Here is a 23,947-nt window from a genome sequence, read left to right as displayed (position 1 = left end):
CTTAGGCTACCTCTCACGTACACACAAGGGTTAAGCAGAACTTTGTGGTGATGCTATATTTGATCAACCTCACCTATGTACCCTGATCTCTCTAGAATTTGGCCTCTTCTTCACCCTCTGCTCTCCTGACTGGATTATTTCCAGGGCCCTCCCTCTGGTTTCCTGCTGTTGGCTCAGCCACTTGTCCCTACATTCTCTTTCCTAGTACAGCAAGGAAAAAAAACCTCTTGAAAGCCTGAGTCAGGCCACGGGCCCATTGCTCTGTTCTGCCTTCTTACCAGCGTTAAGGAAACAGCAGGAAATGCCACACATCCCTCAGAATCGCTGGCAGCTTCTTGCCCCGTGTGATCTTCCAGCCTCAGCCTGCCTTAGGATCCTGACCTGGGATCAGATGATCCTTCTTCACTTGCCTCTGAACCCTCACTGCCTGCGTGCAGGTAAACTCAGATTATACTGTCTTGTCAAAGTTCATCTTGACTTTCTAATTGGAACTGCGACCCATCACAGGCCTTGTCTTAACCTGCACCCATCCCTGCCTCATTCTATTTTCTCCACAGCCTTCTCTCGTTTTGTACAAGTGAGTCGTGTTTCCGTTACGGCTCTCCTGCCTTCTCTTACGGCCATTGGTGTTCCCTGAGGACAGGTTTGCTAAAGCATAACTTTTGTTGACCCTGATGCTTCTCACTGCCTAGAGTTTGCAGCCTGCCTACCTCAGCCAAATGGCTTTGGTCTTTCTCTCAAGGAAAAGCACCCAGGCAGGACTTCCGGAGCTCAGCTGCACCTTCCTACCTGCCTGCCCATCGCTTCTGGGCACTTAGCCCAGAAGGCACATACTCCACATACACTGGCTGAACAAAATACACGCGTGAATGAACTAATGTGCTCTCCCGGGCCCCAGCTTCCATAGATGAATCCCAAGACAGCATCATGCTGTTTCTCTGGCACGAAGGCACCATCTTGACAACCAAAGGCGCCTCAGTCTAAGGTACTAAAGTATAAATGACAGAGAGGACAGTCAGTTATGGTCACTTCCTGGGTTCCCTCAAGCAGGGTGGAGGGTGGCTGCTTAAGGCTCCTCTTTCATTGCTGGTCTGAAGAGCACCAGCTGGGAGGCAGCCTAGGCCCACAGCCCCGCCTGCCTTCATCCACTTGGTTTCCACGGCAACAGCAGCTTCCTTAATACTGCGATTAAACAGCTGGATGGAGCTGATAAGGTGGAAGGTCCAGCACCCAGAATGGACCACAGGGCAGATGCCCCTTAATGGGCATGGAGGCCGAGATCCCTGGAGACTCAAACCAGTGGCAGGGGGAGGGGCACAAGGACTCCAGAGTTCTCTGTCCCACTTTTGCCAGCAACCCCAGGCCTCAGGCTGCTGACAGGCTCTGACTAAAGAAGATTCATTACTTCCTCAATCCCATATGGTGGGGTGGGGGGCCATCTGTGCTAGTCAGCTCCTGAGGTCACTGGGAAGGGACTGATTGGCAAGAAATTGCATATCTCAGCAGAATCTGGAGGGAAGGGAAGCAGGCACCTTCTGATTCCCCTCCACTCCCAATGAGCTATTTAAACAAAAACAGGAAGCCCGAGGGGCCACAGAAGGTTATGCCAGGGCAGCCTATAGTTTGAAGGCCGAACACACCTCTCACTCCGGTAAAAGACCTGGCATTCCTGGTTATTGAGCACTGCTGTGTACCAGGACTTCTGGAACCCATGGTTAACATGGGACTTGAACTCTGGCAATGCAACCCAAGTCCTAGCCCTGCCCTGGGGTTAGATTCTGCCTCCTTAGTGTCCTGTCAGTGCCAGAGTGACGTCCACTAGCATCAACCCACTCAAATCGCCAGTCATCCTCGACCGGCGCTGCCTGCCCTCCCTTCTGCAGTTCATCCATGCACCTGAGGTGTAGGGACTACCAATACCAGGCCATGGACCGGTTGAGTTCTGGAAGCAAACTGGGTCAGAAGCAGAAATGTCTGGTTTGGAAGAGAACCATAATCTAGGCTTGAGACCCCATTCCCGCCCACACCCTGCCCCACAGCACAGTTCCCTAGACCAACCGCAGAAATAATAGTTCCAGGGGGGCAAGAGGAGAGCATAGCAGGGCATCCTGACCCTGAGATAACCTATGGGGGAGGGGGCAAAGTCACAGACTTTCAGCCCTTGCCTCTAAATTAGGCCATGTGCACTCCAAAGCCTTTGGTTTGCTATTGTTTTAAGATTTGTTTATATATATATTTTTTTTTTCCAGGCAGGTTTTCTCTGTGTAGCCCTGGCTACGCAGAACTGAAACTCTGTCCTGGAATTCTGTAAACCAGGCTGGCCTCAGAGACTGGCCTGCTTCTGCCACCCAAGTGCTAGTATTGAATGGCTCAGTGGTTAACAGCACTGACTGCTCTTCCTAGAGGTCCTGAGTCCAATTCCCAGCAACCACACGGTGGCTCACAACCATCTGTAATGGGATTCGATGCTCTCTTCTGGTGTGTCTGAAGACAGCTACAGTGTACTTATATATAATAAATAAATAAATCTTAAAAAAAAGAAGGCATGTGCCACCATCGCCTGGTCTTATTGTTGTAATTTTTAATTATGTATAGGTGTCTGTGCATACATCTGTGCGTTAGACTGCAGGTGCCTGAGCAAAGGACAGATGTTGGATTCCCTGGAGCTGGAGTTACAGGTGGTCATGAACCACCTGATGTGGGTTCTGAGAATTGAATTCCAGTCCTTTGGAAGAGCAAGAAGCATTTGGGAAACACTGGGACATCTTTCTAGCTCCTGTTGTTTGTTTTGCGAGATGGGGGGTGTGTGTCTTAAGTAGACCAGGTTGGCCTCCAAGTAAATAAGTACCTGAGAAAGACCTTGAATTCCTGATCCTCCTGCCTCCTCAAGCCAAATGCTAGGTCTACAGGTAATCTGTCTGTAATCAAACAGCAGCTTTAGGCGTGCTTGGCTAGCACCCCTCCAACTAAGTGGCATCTTTAGCCCTTTGTTTTGACGCTAGATCTTACTTTCTATGGCCAAGGATAGCCTCAGACTCACGGCAATCTTTCTGCTTCGGCTTTCTGCACACTGGGCTGGCAGATGTGGCTACAAGACCATTTGGGACAGTAGAGTGAGGGGGGAAGCCAGTCGGTTTCGCAAAGCTTCCTCTCCCAGACTACATCCCTGACTTATTTCCTTTCTGAAGTTCCTCCCTTTAGCTCAGGCCCAGGGAACAGGAGGAGACAGCCTAGGACTAGGAGGAACCAAATCTCCCACCCAGAAGCTAAGAACTCAGAGACCAAAGATAATAAGCAAGATGTTTCGAGAGCCTCAGCTTTGATGAAAAGGGTTTTCCAGGCCCCTGGACTGACAGCAAAGATTAGGTTCCCTAGTGGGCTTACAAGTGGGCATCATCAAGCCATCTGTCCATGCTGATCCCAGCTTCTTTGAATGTCATTGTCTTCATTTGGGAGCCCAAAGACATCGAAACTTGAACCTTGTCCATTAATTGTGCCTCTCGATGGCTGCCTACTTGTGTTGGGCAATAATTCAAGAGGAAGCCTTGAGATCCATAACATCTAAAGCCCTAAGGTTTAGAGCACCTTATTTATGGTCCTGGACCACAAGCCGGAAGCTCATCTTCCCCCTCATCATCACCAGGCGCCTGCAGACCTGAAGGGGGGGAGGGGGCTCAGAACCACCTAAGCTCAGCTAGACCCATAGAAGGTGAGCGACTTTCTCATAGTTACTACCCAGTTGATGCCTGAATTGAAATGAGCCAAAGGAGGAGCCATGGAACTGGGTCTTCAAGGTACCCGTTCTTAGTCCCTCTTTTTTTCCCAATTGATAAGATATAATTGCCCACTTAAACATACAAAGCCCGGTACCATCCATCCCTTAGGAATATTAATAACAACCTGTAAATACACAGAGCAGAATCTTAACATCACCTGCCATGGCTTCTCACCCTCTCCTCCTCCTGTTTCCGTGCTTAGTCCCTCTTAAGGTGGCGGGATACTTGCTTATCTTTTCCACATAGGCTTGACCCTTATAGGACCCATGGGACCAAGAGCTGCTGCTAAGTAGACTTAAGTCTGCGACAATGAGAAATCCAGGAAATGAAGGGTCCAGGAATCAGGGAAGTGGAATTGGAGACTCTCCATTGGCTAAAACGTCCCTCTTCCCTAACTCCCAGAAGCCGGAGTGAGGACCATCTGCCTTCCTTGCTTGGGTTTTCCTCCCACAAGGTGGTTACAAGTCAGGTACTTGTACACATCTAGTGCCAGCCAACCCCACTACTCTTCAGGCAGCTTTGGTAATTCTGTATACATGCAAAGTCATCCTCTGTACTTCTATGCTTCTTGGGGGCCTGGGATCAAGGTCATTTATGCAAACAGACTCAACTTTTTGAGAACAAACAGTCCAGGGTTCTTTATGTGTACTCCCTTCACCCCACTGAGGTCCGTCTAACCGTCTCAAAACAAACAGTGTCTCTGGGGCATGGGGCAGGAAATCAAAGTAGAGATAAACCCCTACCTCCTCTGCCCTTGGCTCTTGCGTCTCCAGTTCTTTGATGTGTTTGTTTTGTTTTTGTTTTTCCAGACAGGGTTTCTCTGTGTAACTTTGGCTGGCCTAGAACTCGCTCTGTAGATCAGGCTGGCCTCAAACTCATAGAGATCTATCTGCCTCTGCATCCAGAGTGCTAGGATTAAAGGCTTGTGCTACTACTGCCAGGTTTGGTTTTTGAGATGGGTTCTCATGTAACCCAGGCTGACCTCAAATTTGCTGAATAGCTAGGTGCTATCCTGTCCTGATCCTCCCCTGCCTCAATCTCCTAAATATGGTATCATAGAAGCATGTGCTACCATGTCCTGTTTGTTCTTGTTCTTCGAGAGAGTCTTCCTCTGGCTTTCTTTTGGAACTTTTTCCACACGAATTTAAGGTATTCTCTGAGATGTTGATAACATCCCCAAAGAGATGGGGACAGGGAGAGTGAAGGAGACATGTCGTGGCACCCAGCATGGGGTTCGTGTGAACAAATGAGTGTGGGTGTGTCTATGGGAACACAGGTTCCCTGACTCCTACCCTTAGTGAGAAGGGATCTGAATCTGTGGCAGGCATTAGCTTCCGACTCCCCAGAAAACATCTAGAACCAGGGTCTCCGTCCCAGCAGTCTGTCAGCTCTTTTCTCACAGGACCATGGCTTTAACGTGCATTCCGACCTCAATCCTCTCTCATTCCCACCAGTCAATAGGATTATTGGAGTCTGCCAACAGAGTTTTTTGCTTCTCAACTTAATTTCACATTCTCTATTTCATTTGATCTCCATAAAACTCTTACAAAGTGAGCAGCAGGTGGTTCATTTCCTCATCTGTCAGGTGGAGAAAGAAAGGCCATCAGAAGCTAGGGAAAGGCTGGATGAACAAGTGGCCCGGTCCCTTTTCTTCTCTGTTCAGGTTTTCCCTGGCTACTCCCAGTTACTTCTCACCGCCGCTCCTAAGGTTCAAGGGTATGGCTGAATTATACATGATACAAATGAGATGCAAAGGAACATTAAAAAAAAAAAAAGAGTAGCCCAGAAAGTCAGCCTTTTGGGTAGCTGAGCTTATTATAGCTTAGGCTCCAGCCTCCTAGCTTCCAGCCTTCCACATCATAGCTTTGTAAACCCCCCCCCCCAGTTGAACAAACCAGGAGAAGCTTCCTGCTTTCTCCTCCCCAACGTGAAGCCACTGACCACTGCAGCCCAGGAATGACCTTCAGAAGCCAAGATCACCTGGAGGATGGAGAATATTTTCAGTCTGGGTTGGGCAGAGGGGTAATCAGTTCCCTGTCACTGAAGGCATCTAAGCAGAGAGACACACAAACCCACACCCAGCCGCCAAAGGGTCTCATGCAGTGTTATGTTCCAGGGCACCTGGGGCTCAAAGGTGCAGCCAGGCTGTGGGAAGGCTGGCACTATGACGAAGGCACCTTGCCTCTTAGCACAGCACTCTGGAACAACACTGTGATCTTGCCACGGCTTTGCCAGCCAGCTGTCCATTTCTCCCCACGTCTCTACCTTGGAAGGTTGGGTTAGCTAAGCCCCTGTGTTGCCTATCTCTGAGCTCGGGCCAGGAGGGAATCCCGAGATTTCTAGCTCCAGCCTCTGGGGAACAATGCCTTGGAAAGTTCTAGTTACTCAGGTTTCATTGCCACCTAGGGACCAGGAAGGTTGCACCTGAAACTTGGCACACCCTCCCTCTGGATCATCGACCTTTTTTGCCTAGTCACCGTGATCATTACCATGCTGTAGCCACACCTGCCAAGTCCAAGCGAGCAGGGAAAGGAGGTGCACTGATAAACCATTGTATCACGTCTGGATCTTAGAGGAGAGTGGTCGCCCCAGCCTAGCTGATGAGGGCGCCCCTCATGGTTTGAGCTAGAACCAGTTAGTGACCCAAAGAAAAAGGGTGGGTCTCCAAAGGTGTTTTTTTTTCCCTGCCCTTTGGTCTGGAGATAGTCTCATGTGTCTCAGGCTGGCCTTGGCATTTATTCCATAGCCAAGGATAACCTTGAATTTCTGGTTCTACTTCCAGCTCCTGAATAGAAGCCATGGAATCACATCCAGCTTCTGGACACTGGGAAGGAGGAGGAGGAGGAGGACTTAGGATCTCTCACTCCTCCCAAGTCCACATCACGCTTCGTGCCCAGTCCAGTCCAAGATACCTTAAATGACAACGCTAGAGTATGGCATATCTGTTCGCACACAGGCGCATGGCACACGTCAGTGCAAAACAGCTCACCTTCACCCCTGCACACGCGTATCTGCACACACCAGATGCATACACACAAATATTCATAATGGAAGAAATACAGTCTGGGATTCGGAGTCCAGATCTGAAACCACCCTAGGGTGGGCAGCCCCCTGGGAAGTTTGCCTGGGAAGCTGAGATCGTATCCTCAGTTGCTTTGCCTGGTAGAGGAGCAGGTGCTGAGGCTTAAGCTCACTGATAAAAGGATTCGATGAGAGCCAGAGAAAGTTATGCGCGCGCGCGGCATGCACAGTGAGCTCAGAATCTCCCGCATGCCAGGCAACACCACGCCCCTGTGCTATAATCCCAGCACAAAAGGCCTGCTTTAACTTACTTCATTATCTGGTTTCATGGAATTGAGTGCTTTGGCACAAGTACCTTCCTTTCTGGACTCCCGTTTCCCCTATCTAGCAATGGAAAGGTGTGGGCTAGGAGACTTTAGTCTCTTCTCTCTCTCTCTCTCTCTCTCTCTCTCTCTCTCTCTCTCTCTCTCTCTCTCTCTCTCTCTCTCTCTCTCTCTCTCTCGTCCTGGGTGTAGATAGGGCCTCCTCACAGACATGCAAGTGGATCTTGCCCTCAGAAACAGTAGCCTCCCAAAACAGGGCTGGACGTCTAGCTGTACCATGTCCTGGATGCCCTAGGGTGTAGGGAAGGAAGACTGGATGAACAACCAAGCCATGGGTAGTGGGTCGCGCGCTGGGGGGTTTTCATCCATTAGGGATGCAGGCAAAATGCAAAATGTTCCTTCTATACCCTGGGATCAACCAGACAGAGAGGCTTACACCAACAGGCAAGTGCCCATTCTTCCCTAGTCTTGGCACCGTGCAACCATAGATTCAGGAGCCTCCTTTCTGCCTAGCTCCTCCACGTGGTAGGGCAAGGGACCACAGCATCCTTTCTGAGCCCATTCTTTCCCCTTTCGGAGTCTAGACCCTCCCAAGTCTGACTCTACACATCCGCCTTCCCAGGGCATCAGCTGCTGCTCCTGCACTCCCGTGCCTCCCCCGGAAGGCTGTGGCGGGCCGGAGACCAGCCTTCCCGCGGTTCACACCTACTTCCTCTGTAGCACGGATCCCAAGAGAGGTTTCTTACCCAGAACTTGGAGCCCAGCTCCCCGGAGCCGCACAAGCGGTCCATGTGGCTCTGGTGCACCGCTGGTCTTGGGATCTCAGTTCAGCTCAACCCCAGCAGAAGTGCCCCGGAACCGCCTCTCTCCAACTCCCAGCTCCGAAGGCACTCCTTCCCGCCCCGCCCTCTGGGTCAAGTTCTCCAGTCCCAGCGATTGCAACACAGCCTCTGTAAAACTGCTGGTACCTAAAGGAACTGTCAGAAAGGGACTGCAGAGTAAGGAGGGGTAGTTGACAGTACTAGTCCCTGAGCTTCCAGACCCTGAAGTTGATGGACCCAGGAATGAGTCTCACTGTAAAAGAGGTCCTTTATAAAGGTAAGGCCACTTCTCGCTTTGTAAATAAATACAGGATCATCATCTATAGTACGTGAAGTGGCTGTGAGCCCAGTCTCTTCCTATGTTACCAGAGAACTGACAGCAGCACAGTTATGTGACGTGTCTCTGCGCAGGTGAGCAGAACAGGAGAGTGAGGCAGGAGGTTGGACCAAATAGATGGGCGTGTGACTCTTCCCTGTGGTCCCCTTAAGTTGCTGCCTTCTCAGGTTCTGTGACTTTGAGTCTTGTCCACTGCGCCTCTCTTCCCCACTTTCGCACTGGTGAAGTATGGATAACTGTAATATAACCCTTCACACTCGGTTTTCTGAGGATTTAACAGAAAACTATATAACGCATGCGTATTGCATGTAGATACCCAACCTATGTTAATTCATCCTTGGTTGTTGTTGCTTTGTTTGTTTGTTTGTTTGTTTGTTTGTTTGTTTAAGACAGGGTTTCTCTGTGTAGCCTTGACCACCCTGGAACTCACTCTGTAGACCAAGCTGACCTCGTACTCGGAGACCTGCCTGTCTGTGCTTCCCAAGCTGGAGGCAAATGAACAAGGGCACACTTGGATTTGAAATTCAGTAGAATTTGTCAGGCTGCTCTCTTTTGGTAGCAGCTCACGGTCTGACTTTAACAGTCACTCTAGAATCTACAGAAGTCCGTGAGCGAGAACACAGATGTGAGGCCTGGGCTCTGATTAATGGGGGGAGGAGCGTCTGACTAATTGGGGAAGGGAAGCCTCCAGCTATTGGTTGGATTTTTGAGGGAGTTTATACAGGGTCATTAGTTTTTGTAAAAATCTCTTCTTAAGATGTTTCTCTGCAATTTTGGGGAAGGAAATTGGCAGGAATAATTTAAAATTTTAAACATTGCTTGAGTGAGTTTGAAAAAGACAATCTCCTTTTTTTTTAAAAAAGATTTATTTATTATAGATGAGTAAACTGTAGCTGTCTTCAGACACACCAGAAGAGGGCATCAGATCCCATTACAGATGGTTGTGAGCCACCATGTGGTTGCTGGGATTTGAACTCAGGACCTCTGGAAGAGCAGTCAGTGCTCTTAACCGCTGAGCCATCTCTCCAGCCCCGAGAAGACAATCTCCTTATCCCTACCTTTTTGCTTATGAATTTGACTTTTTTTTGTAATCAATAAGGTTGCTAAATTATGGCTTGTCCTTGGGGATTATGGAGAATTTACTATATCACTAAATTATATTCATAATATAATTAGTTATAATAATAAGTAATAACAATAATTTTATTATTGTATATATATGCCATGAGATAGGTGAATTTTCCAAAACTGTTAAAAAGAGAGAAGTTTTAGATATATAAGTGGGACCCTTGTTTGTGTTTGTTTTGGGACGCCCATTGCAATGAGGGCAGTTAACAAGTGTCTACAGACAGATAGACTGACAGCTTGAACAGACTCATATGTTTGAGAGGTAGCGAGGGCGAGGCCTGAAGAAGCATCCATACAAGCGCGGACAATGCTTTCAATGAACTGAGAAATTTATATGAATTACATCCATTTGCCAATGAACAATGGATGAAGATCCCAGGGATTGACTGCTCTCGGGCTGGGGGACGGTGGGGCCAACGATTGCTAGAAGGCTTTGGATAGCGCTAAACACGGACAACAAGAAGTCTGAGGTATGAGCCAAGGTGGCTTTCTGATGACTAAAGAAACTCCTTTTTAGGCTAGGCATCCATCTTGGTACCCACTTGATGTTTGCCTCTGACTCCAGTCCCTGGAGGATAAGTTCCCAGTGACTCAGGCGCAGAAACGTACAGCCGTGACCGTCCACTTGTCGTGACATGACTGCTCTTTTGACTTCTGTTACTTGTGTACACAGACACCAAGGAATACTGTGGGTCACTTTGACCACTTAACAGAGCGGACCATTTCTGCTTGCTTGTGTAGATATTAAAGGTCTTCTTGTGGTTTTTGCCTTTTAAAAACACTTCCCTGTCGGGTAGTGGCGTGCGTGCCTTTAATCCCAGCACTTGGGAGGCAGAAGCAGGTGGATCACAGTGAGTCTGAGGCCAGCCTGGTCTACAGAATGGGTTCCAGTACAGTCAGAGCTACTCAGAGAGAAACCCCATTTGGAAAAACCGAAACAGTACAAAACAAAAAAACCAACCAATCAAACAAAACAAAACAAAACAAAACAAAAAAACCCAAACCCCCAAAATAGACAAACAAAAACCCCAAAACCTTTCCTTCATGACATGCCTGAGATTTGGCTCTGAGGCTGCCATCCTGCTAGCAACTAATCAGCAAACTTCTTTAATTATAATTGGATTAAGTCTATGGTCTTTTCCAAGAGGGGAACAATAGAGTGGGGTGGGCACGACCTCCATAACAGCTAGAAGTAAGAGCCCGACAGCTTGAGCCACATAGAATGGGTCCATTAATGGGACGTCTGAGCAAGGATCTGTTTGAAGGCAGAAAGGGTAGGAAAAGTTTTGCCCATGGTGGGTGGGGGGCAGGGCTGTTCTGGGAGGGTGACAAGAGAGCCACATCCCAGCATTATCACAACGTGGGACGGCTCCTTTGCCTGATGTACTGGCTCCTTCTGAGAAATGATCAATGCATCAGAAATAGGATGTGTACTTGTGGGAGAGCAGTCTTGTAAGGAATGTAATGTCATTCCATAGAGTCTTCATAGGAGGGAGGTGAAATGATATTTGTGACCCCCCCCCAAATCAGTAAAAACTATTTCTCATTCTTCTAGGGTCTGCTAGAGAATGTTGAATTTGTCTTGAGTTACAGAAGGATAAGGACTATCAGGGTTGGGGCTGAAGAAATAGCTCTGAAGTTAAGAGCACTGACTGCTCTTCCATTGGTCCTGAGTTCGATTCCCAGCAACCACATGGTGGCTCACAACCAACTGTAATGGGATCCGATGCCCTCTTCTGGTGTGTCTGAAGAGAGTGACAGTGTACTCAGATACATAAAATAAATAAGTAAATTTTTAACAAAAAAAGAAAAAGAATATTGGGGTCTTGTCCAGTGAGTTAGGAGGTTCTGGTTCTGTCTCGTTGAGTAAGAGTGATTTGTTTTTTTTCCTGAGCGAACTTTTTTTTGAGTAAAAACATTTGGTTAGGTGTATAGGAAAGAAACAACTGTTTTAAAATGCCGATGGGGAAGTTGAATCTAAGTGCCTGTGAAAAGTTGTCTATGATTCAGAACTGGAATGTCTAATTGTGATTACTCCAACCCAAGGAGTTAGCCTGTGAGGTGAGTTTAAGTCAGTGTCTCCTTTAAGAGAATAAAAAAGCTGAGAAGGCTACATTGGGAAATCCCAAGTGAAACAGAAAGCCATTGATAGTGTCTGAGAGGCGCTGAGGAGAACGTAACATTAGCTTTCTTAGAACAGACAATTGTAATCAGTAAAGTTTAATAGAAGGCAGGAAGGGTGGGGGAAGTTCTGCCATTGGGTGGGGGCTGGCTGCTCAGAATGAGTGACAGCATGACCACAATAGCTGTGTGGAATGTTTGTTCTAATAGGGCACATTGCCTTGTTAACCCACCATTGGCAGAAGGTGGGGCTATTGGTCATGCTTGGGGAAGAACATCACATTGAAAGGAAGACATAGGTGCTTGATTATAGAGTCTGTATGGAAAAAGCAAGTCTTTACCATCAGGGCGTAAAGGGACAGTAAAAAAAACCAATGATAATATTTATTACCGATACTACTAATAATGTGATGGTTTGTATATGCTCAGCCCGGGGAGTGGCACTATTAGAAGGTGTGGCCCTATTGGACTAGGTGTGACCTTGTTGGAGTAGGTGTGCCATTGTGGGTGTGGACTTTAAGACCCTCATCCTAGCTGCCTGGAAGTCAGAATTCTGCTAGCGGCCTTCAGATGAGGATGTAAAACCCTCAGCTCCTCCTGCACCATTCTCCTTTAGATGCTGCCATGTTCCCACCTTGGGGATAATAGACTGAACCTCTGAACCTGTAAGCCAGCCCCAATTAAATGTTGTCCTTCTAAGAGTTGCCTTGAGGGCTGGAAAGATGGCTCAGCGGTTAAGAGCACCACTGCTCTTCCAGAGGTCCTGAGTTCAAATCCAGCAACCACATGGTGGCTCACAACCATCTGTAATGGGATCTGATGCCCTCTTCGGTGTGTCTGAAGACAGCTACAGTGCTCTTCCATACATAAAAGCAAATAAATATTTAAAAAAAAAAAAAGTTGGGTTGAATTTAGCTCAGTGGTCTGAAAGCACAAGGCTATAGTTTGGTCCCCAGCTCAAAAAAAAAAAAAAAAAAAAATAGAGAAAAAAGAAAAAAAAATAAAAATATAAAATTTTTTTAATAAAAAAAAAAAAAAAAGAGTTGCCTTGATCACGGTGCCTGTTCATAGCAGTAAGACCCTGAGACAAACAACAACAATAATTATTATTGTTATTATTATTATATGGGGCCAAGGTGTGATGTCACATGCCCTTAATCCCAGTGCACAAGAGGCAGAGACAGGTAGATCTATGGGGTCATTGATTCACGCAAGCCAGGGGGACCTTTTATCCAAGAAAGTTTGAGTAGGTGTCTTGTAGTGGCCGTTAGGAAAAAAGGAATGCCCAGGCATAGAGCTGTTTCAACCCCAGTGAGACAGAAGGTTTTGTCCCAAAAGGGAAGAAGGTTAAGGGTTGCAAGATGCACTTGGCATTCTGGGAGGCAGCACATAAGGCTTCTACACCCGGTAGGGGATAGCCATCCCTTGGAGGTCTATGTCTGGGGACTGAAGCATACTTGGAGGGATAGAATTGTTTCGCTATGGTAGAAACATGAGCTCATGTGTTAACCATGGCAGTTATGGGGATCTGGTTGACTAAAACTGTAATATGAGGTTTATCAAGAGACATCAGCTGAGTCCAGTATACATCTGAGGAATCAAGTCTTTGATTTTGATTTCACAATAGTTATCGTGAGTTTGGGGACATTGGATAAGGGATAATAATCAAGTGCGCCGGTTGAGTTAATGTTGACATGTCTTGGAGCAGCCAGGAATGAACTGCAGTATGAATTTGACCCATGTAATCTGAATCAGCAACATCTGGGCAAACAAAAACACTTCCCATCACCCAATTTGTTTCACCTAAAATTTAGCCAAAACATTTTGTAGGAAGGAGTCTGCATAAGTCTGTGGGGAGCCTCATTGCTTTTTCCTATTACACCTAATTTTATATCTTTAACTAAAGGCATATCTAATATTGAATTATTTTTAATACTGATGAGTAAATATCTCAGAGTCTTAGCGTTAGGGGTGCAACCAGAGCGGGTGTTTCAAAAGGCCTAAAGGGATAAGACCAGCAGTGGCTACAGCTGTCTGCATTCCTGGTATCTGGGAGACAGTGTAGGAAAGGAGGCTCTGGGTTTCCAAACTCAGGGTGCAGGAGGGCTGGTTTATGTCTTTAATACACTAGTTTCCCTTAGAATTCATTTTCCCATTTCCGAAATTGGATCACCTTGTTTATCAAATTTAGAGTGATACTGATTGTCCTAGAGAAAATTCCCATTATACTTTGGACATATTTTAAAGATGGGTTTACCAAGCTGGGACTTGTTTGTATCCATTTGTCTGCATTGTTTTTGCGAATGACCTTTTTTTTTATTCCATGTTTAAAGCATGCAGGAGGTTGCAGGGCTGCGTCTAGAACTTGGGCTTTGTGCTCCTTGGCGCCAGCATTCTGAAATGCTTTAGCCATAGCAGCATGCTGCCTTAGTCAGGGTTTCTGTCACTGTGATGGAACACCATGACCAAAGCCAACTTGGGGAAGAAAGGGTTTATTTAGCTTACACGTCCACATCACTATTTGTCACAGGAGGAAGTCAGGAGAAGAACTTAAACAAGATAGGAACCTGGAGGGCAGGAGTTGATCCAGAGGTCATGGAAGTCCAGAGGTCATGGAAGAGTGCCACTTACTGGCTTGCTCCTTTATGGCTGGCTTAGCCCACTTTCTTATAGAATCCAGGACACCAGCCCAGGGTGCCATAATGGCTGGCACCGCCCCCATCAATCACTTACTGAGAAACAGGCTTGGTGAAAGTCCAATCCTATGGGGACATTTTCTCAATGGAGGCTCCTTCCTCTCTGGTGACTCTAGCTTGTGTCAAATGGACAGAAAACTTGCTGGTACAAGCACTGACCGCAGCTGCTATGGAATGAAGATGGGCTCGTTTTTTTGTTTTTGGTTTTTTTTGCAGTCAGAATTTGCATTTTCATAAACTAATGAAAGAGATGCAATGTGAACAGCCATTGTATTGTCTGTCGCTCTATAGCTTATTATAGACAAGGCTCATATAATGGCTCAGTAGGTTTATGTCCGATAGCGGAAAAGGGCTCCGAAGGAGTGCTATGATCAGAGAAACTATTCCTAGCCTTAGCAGTGGCTCTACTGATCTGTTTACTAACCATAGTCTTGACTATAGTTGTAGAGCTATGGTTTCAAAGGTTTGTTGAATCCTCGATAATATTCCAAGTGGGTTTCTGCCTCTGACTGTAAGCAGCAACCGGCTGGCCACCATGTATCCATCCATCCCTGGAGGTATAAACTATATTGAGCAGTGGTAAGTATTCTATAAGGGTTTGCCAGCCAAAAGGTGCTATTTCATAATATTTGCTATAACACCTATTATTCCCTGGGGAAATGGCCTTGGCCCCCATTCTCTTTAATGCTAAAAAGAAAATCTTGAAGCAGGAAAACAAGAACCCTTCACGACTGGGAATTGTCTTCTCTAAAGATGGGATATGCAGTTAAGAATTCTCCCTGTTTGAGACGCCTGGCAACCTCTCCCCAAAAAAAAAAAAAAAAAGACTGTTTTTTTGGAAGTCATTTTGTGAATATGGATTACCAATTGGCAGAAATTTAGGCTGAGGGATTACAAGAATTTTAGCAGGTAGTAATTTTTCCAGAAGTTCCCCCTCTTTTCTGTTGATAATACAGCTCACCTGACTTGGTTCTGAAGTATTAGATGTTTCCATTGAACTTGTCTTTTGCACAGCACAATTGGGTACCAAGCCCACCCTGCCCTACCCAAGTCTCTATCAGGATACCAGGGGCAACACTTAAAAGCTCAGAAATTTGTTCTGAAGACATCTTAGCTCTGATTCTTAGAAGCAGAGTCAATCATTGCTCTGCATGAGCTCAAAATTCAGGGGACAGAGAGTGCCCCAGAGGGAAAGCAAGAACTTTCCCCAGACTAAATCAGGCTGACAAAAAGGAGCCCAATTTGCTCTGCACCTATCAAAAAGTGAACTTATTGCTCATCAACTCAAGCGGGTGGCTGGGACTGCTTGCTGTCTTTTGCCTTTGCCCCCAGACTGTCCCAGCAATAGAAAGAATGCTTCCTCCTGCAAGGCTTCCAAATGTGGCCATGCCATATAAAAGATTAAACACTAGTTCTTGGTGCCCTTGTAAGATGATGTCATTATGCGGGTGGAGGTAAGTACAAGATAGAATGAGGCCTGTCATTGGATGAGAAGGAAGGATGGGCAGGAGAAAAGTTTTAGAGAGGAGGAGGAGACGGGAGCAAGGAGAGGAAGCAGCTGAGAGAAGATGGAGGCAGGCGTTAAGATTCCTCTCTATGGGAGCTGGAGAGATGGCTCAGTGGTTAGGAGCACTGACTGCTCTTCCAGAGGTCCTGAGTTCAATTCCCAGCAACCACATGGTGGCTCACAACCATCTGTAGTGGGATCTGATGCCATCTTCTGGTGTGTCTGAAGACAGCTACAGTGTTCTCATATAAATAAAATAAATCTTAAAAAAAAAAAAGATTCCTCTCTACACATTTACAGGTCGTTACAAATATTCTTAAGGGATGGATGTGTACAGGGCTTTGGATGTCTATGTGGGTAATTATATTATCAATTGGATCAGAGGTTATGGTGTTCTTTTGTGTGGCGATTTAATTGAGTTCAAGAGAGTGTGTGGTGTCTGGAGACACTGGGCCGCCATGGAATTGGGATGTGTATGTCTGGCATGGTGGCAACCTGCCTTGGGAACTAGACAGGTAGAGAGATTGCTGCCAGGCTCAGAGAGTAGCCATCGGCAGTGTGATATGGGATGGAGCAGAGCGGGTGAGATGCTTTGCTGACTGAGATGAAAATATCTAACAGACGTCGTGAGGCACTGCAGTGCTGGATCTAGTGCGGGTTAAAAGAAAGCATTTTAAAAATTTTACCGCAACAGCCCTTTACCCAAGAGTGGGCCTCCTATTTCGGTCTCTACTGTCCTAATCTAACTGTAGTCTAATCTAAGAGAAGCCTCGTCTGAAAGAGAGTAACCCAACCTAAGAGAGTCTCAAATGCAGGATCTGGACAAAGGCCATCCTCTCTTTTGAACAGCACAATAAATCCAGCAATGAGAAAGAGCAAGGAGTCTTTGTTTTCATCTTCTACAGAATTCTCTTAGGGAGGAAACAGTCTTTCTGGTCCTACTGATTCAGAACAGCACACAAAGCCACAATCAGATGATATGAATCTATACCCACAAATTTCTGGGGGAGAGGGAGGGAGGGACGTTGCTCTCAGTGCTTTGCTGCTTCCCGAGAAAGGTCTTAGACATTCCACGCCTTCCATCCGCATCCATTGTTCTGAGTCAGGGGCGTGAGAGAGTCCCAAAGGGGAAATAGGGAACACGGCAAGTTGGAATGTAAGCAGCAGTGCTCACACTCTTAGAGGGTTAATTCTGAACAGGTTGAGTGCACAGCCTGTAGCGGAGTGAGTACATAGCTATAAATAAAACTCAGAAAATACGGTTAAACTGTTACAGGTTGGGTGAAAGTTTGATCTGTACAGGAGCATTTCTCCCCAGAAGGCAGGTGGTGAGGCCACGTGTCGTCACAGGAACAGTCCCCAAAGTGAGCAAGGGCCACTCTGCATTGCAGTGTTCAGAACCAAGATACGAGGAGCCACGGGGGCCCGCGTGGTTTGAGTTGAGGCCTAGAGGGGAACACAGTCTGGTGGCCAACGCCTCCCATCCTACCTTTCCACCTGGCTGTGATTCCAAGCTCGAGCCACGGCTCCCCCACCAGTGAGCATCGTGGGGCAGTCCAGCATCAGGCGTTTCCTGGCATGAAAACAGCAAGAGAAGATGGCGGCAAATCCAGAGTGGGCACAACAGCAGGAGCTAGAAAGACGGGCAAAGGAGACAGGGAGACCTAGGCCCAGGAAATGCGCCTCTGGGTGTGGCAGGTGGGAGCTAGCAAAAGGGACAGTGTAGAAACAGCAATGTGACCCCCACTTCATTGAATAGCTCCTTTACAGACCCCCTCAAGTTTGGGAACTGCCCTAAATTAGGCTCCAGAGCACGCCCTGCCTCCCACTTTTGGCTTCCCAAGCAGCAGCTCTATTTCCTCCAGACTTTAGCCCAGCTGGAGCTGCCTGGTCCCCTCCCAGTCTCAGCAAGGCTGCCCTCTGCCCAGCCTGCTCCCCCATCTAATTGCCATGCAGGTGAGGGCTTGGCTACTGCATCTGATTCCAGAGTTTTCAAAGTAATAATTAATAGGACCTGTGGGCCTCAGGTAAGCTCATGCGTTGGGATGGAACTAAGGAATGCAGAGTGTCAGGTTTGAGGCAGACTTCGCTCCTGGAATTTACTGGGCAGCGTATTCCTTGATGCATTTTATCCTGCCCTATAGGTGGGATCAGTTGACAACTAAACTTGCTTTGAGAGTTAAGTCCCCTATCCTACATGCTACCTCTGTCTGGGATTAGTTCAGTGGCCTTAGGGGACATCACTGGTACCGGGGGCTCACCCTCCCTTTCTAATGAGCTGTGGCTCCCCAGTGCACAGATGGTGTATTCTAATCCGAGGTTCCACACAGACAAGTTCTTCAACGTAAGCTGCTTCCTCTTTGGGGCTACACAGTGCTTCTGTCTGTGGAAGGATCCACCAGGGTTTATATCTTCTTCCTGGATCTATCCCTCTTCAAAAGAATCCCCCGGTGGCACCAGCAGAAAGTGCTCTGTGCTGCCACCTGGTGTCTGATGCCCTCACTACATGGCTGTCCCAAAGGTGGGGCAGGTTGCTTGCTCAGAATGGGAGACAGTAGGGCACCGCGAAGGGAAAGCCGGTGAAAGTGAAGCTGGAGCCTATTTGGAAAGTGGGCAGAGGCCCAGGTGGGGACAGGAAAGGAGAAGGGTGGAGACAGTGGTGGTTGAGGCAAGCAGGTGCCAGGGTTTCAAAGGGCAGAGCCATTCTTGGGAAGGGTGTTGCCTGGAAACCTGGAGTGACTGCAGAACCTGCATCGGCTTGGAGTTCCTGGAAATCACCCAGAGTCAAAGGAATCCTCCACGATCCCTGTGGCTGGGATCATGTTAGAGGCTAGTATCCCACCAGGTGGGAATCTGTGGACCTCTCTAGCCCACTGTGTCACATGGGGAACACAAGTATATCTCTACAAACCCAATGTGACTGCTTCAAGGAAGGGTCCCTCTAGCCTTCCTTCAAATTCTTCTCATTTTGTAAGCATGGATTTTTTCCTATCACTACCCGTTCCCTCCTCGATGAGAAGGGACCGAGGAGGTGTGAGCCGCAGAAGGCCAGCCCTAGAGTCAAACTCGGCCAAATTCTGCCTGTGTGACCTCAGGCAAGTACCTTAACCTCTCTGAACCCGCCGCCACTGCATGGGGAAAAAAAAAATGCTAGCCCGGTGCTTCCGTGGCTTCAGCACTTGGAGGAGCGAGAGACTGCGTGTGAGCCTTGGGTTTGTTTTTAGCACCAGCTCAGATCACTCCTTTCCCCCAGTTCCCCACCCCCAGACAGGCCTTTTCCTGGAGCCTTGGGGGTGGAGGAAACTGAAGCAGCCAAGCCTGAGGTGGAGGCCTGGTGCTCTTGACACAGTTTCTTCTTTGAACCCCAGGAAGAAGAATGAAGGCGGTGCACCCAGGGAGATAGATGCTCTCGCTTCCAGAGGCATGCCCCGCTACCCTGGTCTCAGAAGCCCCTGTCCTGGAGGACCTAACCAAAAACTGCTCCCCAGCCGCTCTTTCCCAAGATCACCGTGCACCATTAAAGTGCCAGCAGCTGCTGCTTCTCTCCTTTCAAACCTGTGCAATGACACACGCCGGTTTCTTTCCATCACCAATGTTATTTGTTCTGATGGTGGGTTTTTAGTCGGTTGGTTTTCACAGGGAATATCTTTGTAGCCTAGGCTGGTTTCCAACTCACTACGTGGTTGGTGGAGGATGACCTCCAAATCCTGATCCCCCTGCTTCCGTCTCCCAAGGGCTGAGATTACAGACATGCATCACTGAGTCTGACGACAAAGACTTTATACAATGTCGGAAGCGTGAACCACAGTACTCTCCCCCACCCCAAATATCTACCTTCATTCTGCCATTCATATGTCCAAAGCCCCACCCAGGTGTCTCTATGTAGGCACTGTTTCCTGCCAGAGAAGTGCTCTCAGGTCCATAGATGGTATGGGACCGGGAGCCGGAGAAGGGGGCTTTGCCTTCCCGCCTGGTGGATCACAGTAGATCCCGGGAGAGCAACCCTTAAGCATATTCAGTGTGGCCCTCCTCACGCTGCTTTAGTCATTACTGGGAGGAGAGAAGCAGGGGAACAGGATTGTAGAAAGAATTAGGCATGCTATGCATTACCTCAAGTGACACTACAATATTACTGCACTGCTGTGTGTTTACAGAGGCAGGGATGGTAATGAGGAAAGTCTGGGTGAAGGAGAGGGTTCAGCCTTCTGCTTCACCTTGACACAATCTTCTAACCACGAGAAGAAGAAGGGGGGATCTCCCAGACTCCCCCTTCCCAAACCTCCCACCCGTAAGGGACAGACAGCTACAGAATTTTACCAAAATATAAAAGCTTAATCTCTGGATCCAGGTGGCAAAACTCTAGGAATTTTGTACAGCTTCCCTTAAAAAAGGAAAGAAAGAAAAGCAAAGAAAGAAAAGCCAGCTTGTACAAGCACCCCCTTTCTCCATCCGAGAGGGCTAGAGGGATCAGAGCTTGGCGGCTTCATACACCCCAGGGAGATCAAACCAGGTGTTTGCTTCCATGAGTGGTATCATTTCTGCCCAAAAGAGCAATCAGAAAAGCTCTCTCAGCTTAGGAAATAGGCCAGAGGATGGACACCTGCAACTCCAGCCTCCCAACCTGGAGCCAGCAACCTGGCATTGTGGGCTCCCAGCTGCCTGTGCAAATGGGGGCTGTGAATGAGGGATCTCATAGAGGTTTCGAGAATCCAATCCAGGGGTGGGCATGCAGCTTGTCGGTAGAGTACTGCCTCAAATACATAAAAACCCCGGGTTTGATTTCTATGCCAAAGCATGAGTGTACACACACACACACACACACACACCTGGCTTTAAAAGGGCAGGGATGTTCAAGGGAATGGAAGTGGGGCAGGACAGATGTTTGTGGTAGCTGATGGGTGAAGAGGCTGGCCGAGTCTATGGTTACTCCTTTTTGGCATGAGAACTTCGACCTAGAGACTATTGCCAGCCATAGCACCAGAAAGGTGGCTCTAGGACAGGTGGCTCTCCACCCCTGGCCCCCCTGCACTGGTGGCCTCCACCCCCCTCTGGCTCCCTCCCACTGGGCAAGCAGCAGCAGACCGTGTAAGCACCTTGATCGGATCATTTATCACCCCTCAGGGAGCCAGCTCCCCAACTCAGTGTTCTGGCTACCACCAACCTTCAGCTTCCTCAGGAGGTCTCCTCTGGACTCCGGCCCCATCCCTGCATTTGGGGCAGTGGGGTGGGGGCAACCTGCTCTGTTTACACAGATTAATCTTATCAGCAGGCAGATAGATGGAGTTTAAGGCAAGAGGCTTTAGCCCAGACACCTCAGGTCACCGCCCAGTCAGAGCGTGGCAAACGCTGGGGTGGGAGAATAGGGCAGGAAAACCCAGAAGCATTCGCCCCTCCCCCCACTAGCCCCTTGATTTCGAGCGGCAGCAGCTGAGGCTGCCTCCCAGCCTCCACTGGTCCCATTAACCAAAACAGCTTCATTATGCCAATTTCTAGCTTTCAATGCGCGGCTGATAGCTGTCAGCAGAAATAAGAATTAATCTGGAATTACTCACATTCTCTGAGCTGCCTGGCTCGGAGGATGCGATAAAGCTCTGATAGAAAAACAGAAGCCCCCACCTCCCAGCCCTCCCAGGCACAGGGGTCTCTTCCCTCTGCTTGCAGGGGAGGAGCAGGAATGGAGCCCTCCAGAGTTGGGCATTTGAGCTCTTCCTTTCCCAAACACAAAGCTCATATATACCAATGTACGCGCGTACACACACACGCACGCGCGTACACACACACACACACACACACACACACACACACACACACACACACACACGGCAACCCCGAATCTTCCCTCCCACCACCCACTTCCCATCTCCAGGACTCCCTGGTCATCTAAACACGCCTATCTCTCCATCCCCTTTGTTTTTACTCTAGACTGTGATTAACTTTTTATTTTGGAAAATTACTTTATTTTATATAGATATATAGATATATAGATATGTATGTATGTATATATAAAAAGGTTCCATTTCATTTGTAAAATCTCATTTTTTTTCTCTTTTTCTCTGTTTTTTTTTTCCCCCTACAGAAAACGATGACGAGGTTAAAGGAGAAAGTAAGTTACATGACAGTTTCCAAAATGGTTCTTGCTTCCCGCTGAAGATGGGCCGCCGTTGGGTTGTAATACACTCACGGTCCCAGCTTGTGCTTTACAAGAAGAGGGAATATAACTAGACTGGTTATTTTAGGTTAAAATAGCCAAGAGACAGACGCTTTCGCCTCAAAAATATTCTGAGACACATAAAAGTAGAAGGAACCAAGTCTCTTCAGTCACAAAATGTCGTACATCCAGCATATACTAGATTCAATTAATTTAATAAAATAGAATATACATAGAGATTCTGCACAAACGTATTGCTTTCTCCCAACAGCTCCTGGTGTCGGGAGCCTTGGCCACACTGGGCTTTCTCCTTTTCCTTCTTCCCGGAGGCAGGGGCTCCAGGGCTGTGTTCTCTTCAGATCGACTCTCCGGAAGTTCTGCTCGTCATCCCCACCAGCCACTGAAGAAGGCAGGTGAGGTGCCTCGTGGCTGCTTGCTGCTTGCGTGGGACTTTTCAGAAACGCTGCCCAGGAGGCGGAGCTAGGATCTGCACCCGGTGGAGAAAGGTGATGGGGGAGAGTGGGTAGGACTCAGGGGTCCATGTCTGTTGGGTCAGAAGACAAACCAGAGAGACTCAGCGTGTCTTTCTTTGGGGAGGGTGAGGCAGCCGTGCTGTCAAGGGGGCTGGAGACCGAGGGATCCTTAGAGTCACTGGCCGGCGCCCTCCTCCTGAGGCAGACACCAGGACTGCATGGGGGCCGAGGGCCCTGGCTCTCCGGGGGGTCTATAGAGATACTGGGTGGACTGAGTTTTTTCTTAGGCCGGCTCCCAGGACCCCCAAGAGGTTGGCCCCCGAGGCTTGAGGGGCTTGGACATAGGCGGGGTTGGGAGCCGCTGTCCAGACAACTGACAGCAATGGAGTGTCTCCGCTGTTCATCTAGCCAGGACCCAGGCCTGCGCCTGCAGCTCTGGGTCTCTACACTGTAGCACTTCTTCAGGTCCCGTGGGGACAGGGGTTCTTCCTGGCTGCTGGGAAGGAGGTCTCCTGAAATCCAGCTCAGCTCCGTGTCCAGCTCTAAGCTGCTTCTGGTCTCTGGAGGGTCCTTGGCCCAGCTGGGTTCCAGGCCTGGGCAAGGGGCTGGCAGGCGGATGTGCTTGGAGACTTTGCTCTGGATGCCGGAACGCTGCTGCACCTGGATGCTCGACCCGCCCCAGAAGGATGAGGACCGGGTCAGAGGGCAGGAGGGCCCACTCACCTCTGACAACAGGTCTTCCCGGCTACCCAGGCCCTGCACATCCAGGGAGTCAGTCCTTATTGCTGCCTGTAGGGAGTGGAAGCAGGGCTCAGCCCAGGGATTTCCTTTCAACGTGGATTCTCTTTTATCCTTTCTGTCATGTTGGCTGTGCCTAATCCCCACACAGCTGCAGGACCACCCTATTAGCTTCTCTTATTGAGAGAAGGGGGGTATAAGCCCTCTGAGCTCTGAGGACCACCCTTCAACCACCACATTTTTCTTCTATCCTCCTGCTCCATTTCCCTAAATCTGCAGGAGGAACTCTGTGCAGTCTTTGGGCCCTGGGACACCAGAAAGAACTCATACATACAAGCTCTGTTTCCCAAACTGGCCCCTTTGTGCCTCTAGCCTTTAGGGAGAGAGAGCAAGGCAGCAAGCAAGTCCCTTGGCTTTGAATACCCTTCCTGACGACAAGTATCCCTGGTTATGCTGAACATGGGTTTTCTGTGATGAGCACATGGCAGTCCACTTCAAGGAAACCAACCCTTGTCTCCTCTGCGCTCACACAGCTCACATAAGCACCACGCAGCTATAACCTGGGGCTGCAGTGATCTGGTGGCATGTGTGTCCACTGAGCTCAGAGAGCAGGGACTGTGTCCCAGTGCCTAGCAGCAGGAAGTGGCTGAAGGAAGAGGGATCTTGCCTGCTCCACAAGAACATGATGCTGACAGATATTCCTATATCTGTGATCAGGAGACCCAGACATCAACGCAAGGCACACAAGCCTCACTTGGCTCCATTAGTCTCTCTCTGGTTCATGGACAGTGGACCCCAGGATTGCCCGGAAATAAAGACACTTAGATCCTGCCCTGTGTCCTTCAGTTTAGCCCAGTG

General features: G+C 48.5%; 2 protein-coding genes and 1 long non-coding RNA gene across 15 annotated transcripts in view; 1 reads left to right on the top strand and 2 right to left on the bottom strand.

Annotated features, from left to right (window-relative positions):
- Positions 1-7,995, bottom strand: part of Abcc3 (ATP binding cassette subfamily C member 3) — a 45,102-nt gene extending 37,107 nt beyond the window's left edge. The window contains exon 1 of the mRNA XM_032913268.1: positions 7,867-7,995. Coding sequence (XP_032769159.1) covers positions 7,867-7,911 — 45 coding nt within the window. The 5' untranslated portion in view covers positions 7,912-7,995. The remainder of the gene's footprint in view (positions 1-7,866) is intronic.
- A 65-nt stretch (positions 7,996-8,060) lies between these two features.
- LOC116909628 lies at positions 8,061-23,920 on the top strand. The gene is made up of 3 exons (XR_004389086.1): positions 8,061-8,218; positions 21,807-22,384; positions 22,817-23,920. It is a non-coding gene; the product is annotated as an uncharacterized LOC116909628 (long non-coding RNA).
- The window catches only part of Cacna1g (calcium voltage-gated channel subunit alpha1 G), a 67,941-nt gene continuing 65,658 nt past the window's right edge, over positions 21,665-23,947 (bottom strand). For all 13 annotated transcript variants that reach the window (XM_032913255.1, XM_032913254.1, XM_032913256.1 and 10 more), the window contains one exon: positions 21,665-23,140. In XM_032913255.1, coding sequence (XP_032769146.1) covers positions 22,409-23,140 — 732 coding nt within the window. In that variant the 3' untranslated portion in view covers positions 21,665-22,408. The remainder of the gene's footprint in view (positions 23,141-23,947) is intronic.

The sequence above is a fragment of the Rattus rattus genome, chromosome 9 (genome assembly GCF_011064425.1).
Source record: "Rattus rattus isolate New Zealand chromosome 9, Rrattus_CSIRO_v1, whole genome shotgun sequence".
In the NCBI taxonomy this organism is placed as follows: domain Eukaryota; kingdom Metazoa; phylum Chordata; class Mammalia; order Rodentia; family Muridae; genus Rattus; species Rattus rattus.
Note: the sequence above shows the minus strand (reverse complement) of the source record. Positions and strands in the feature narration are given on the sequence as shown.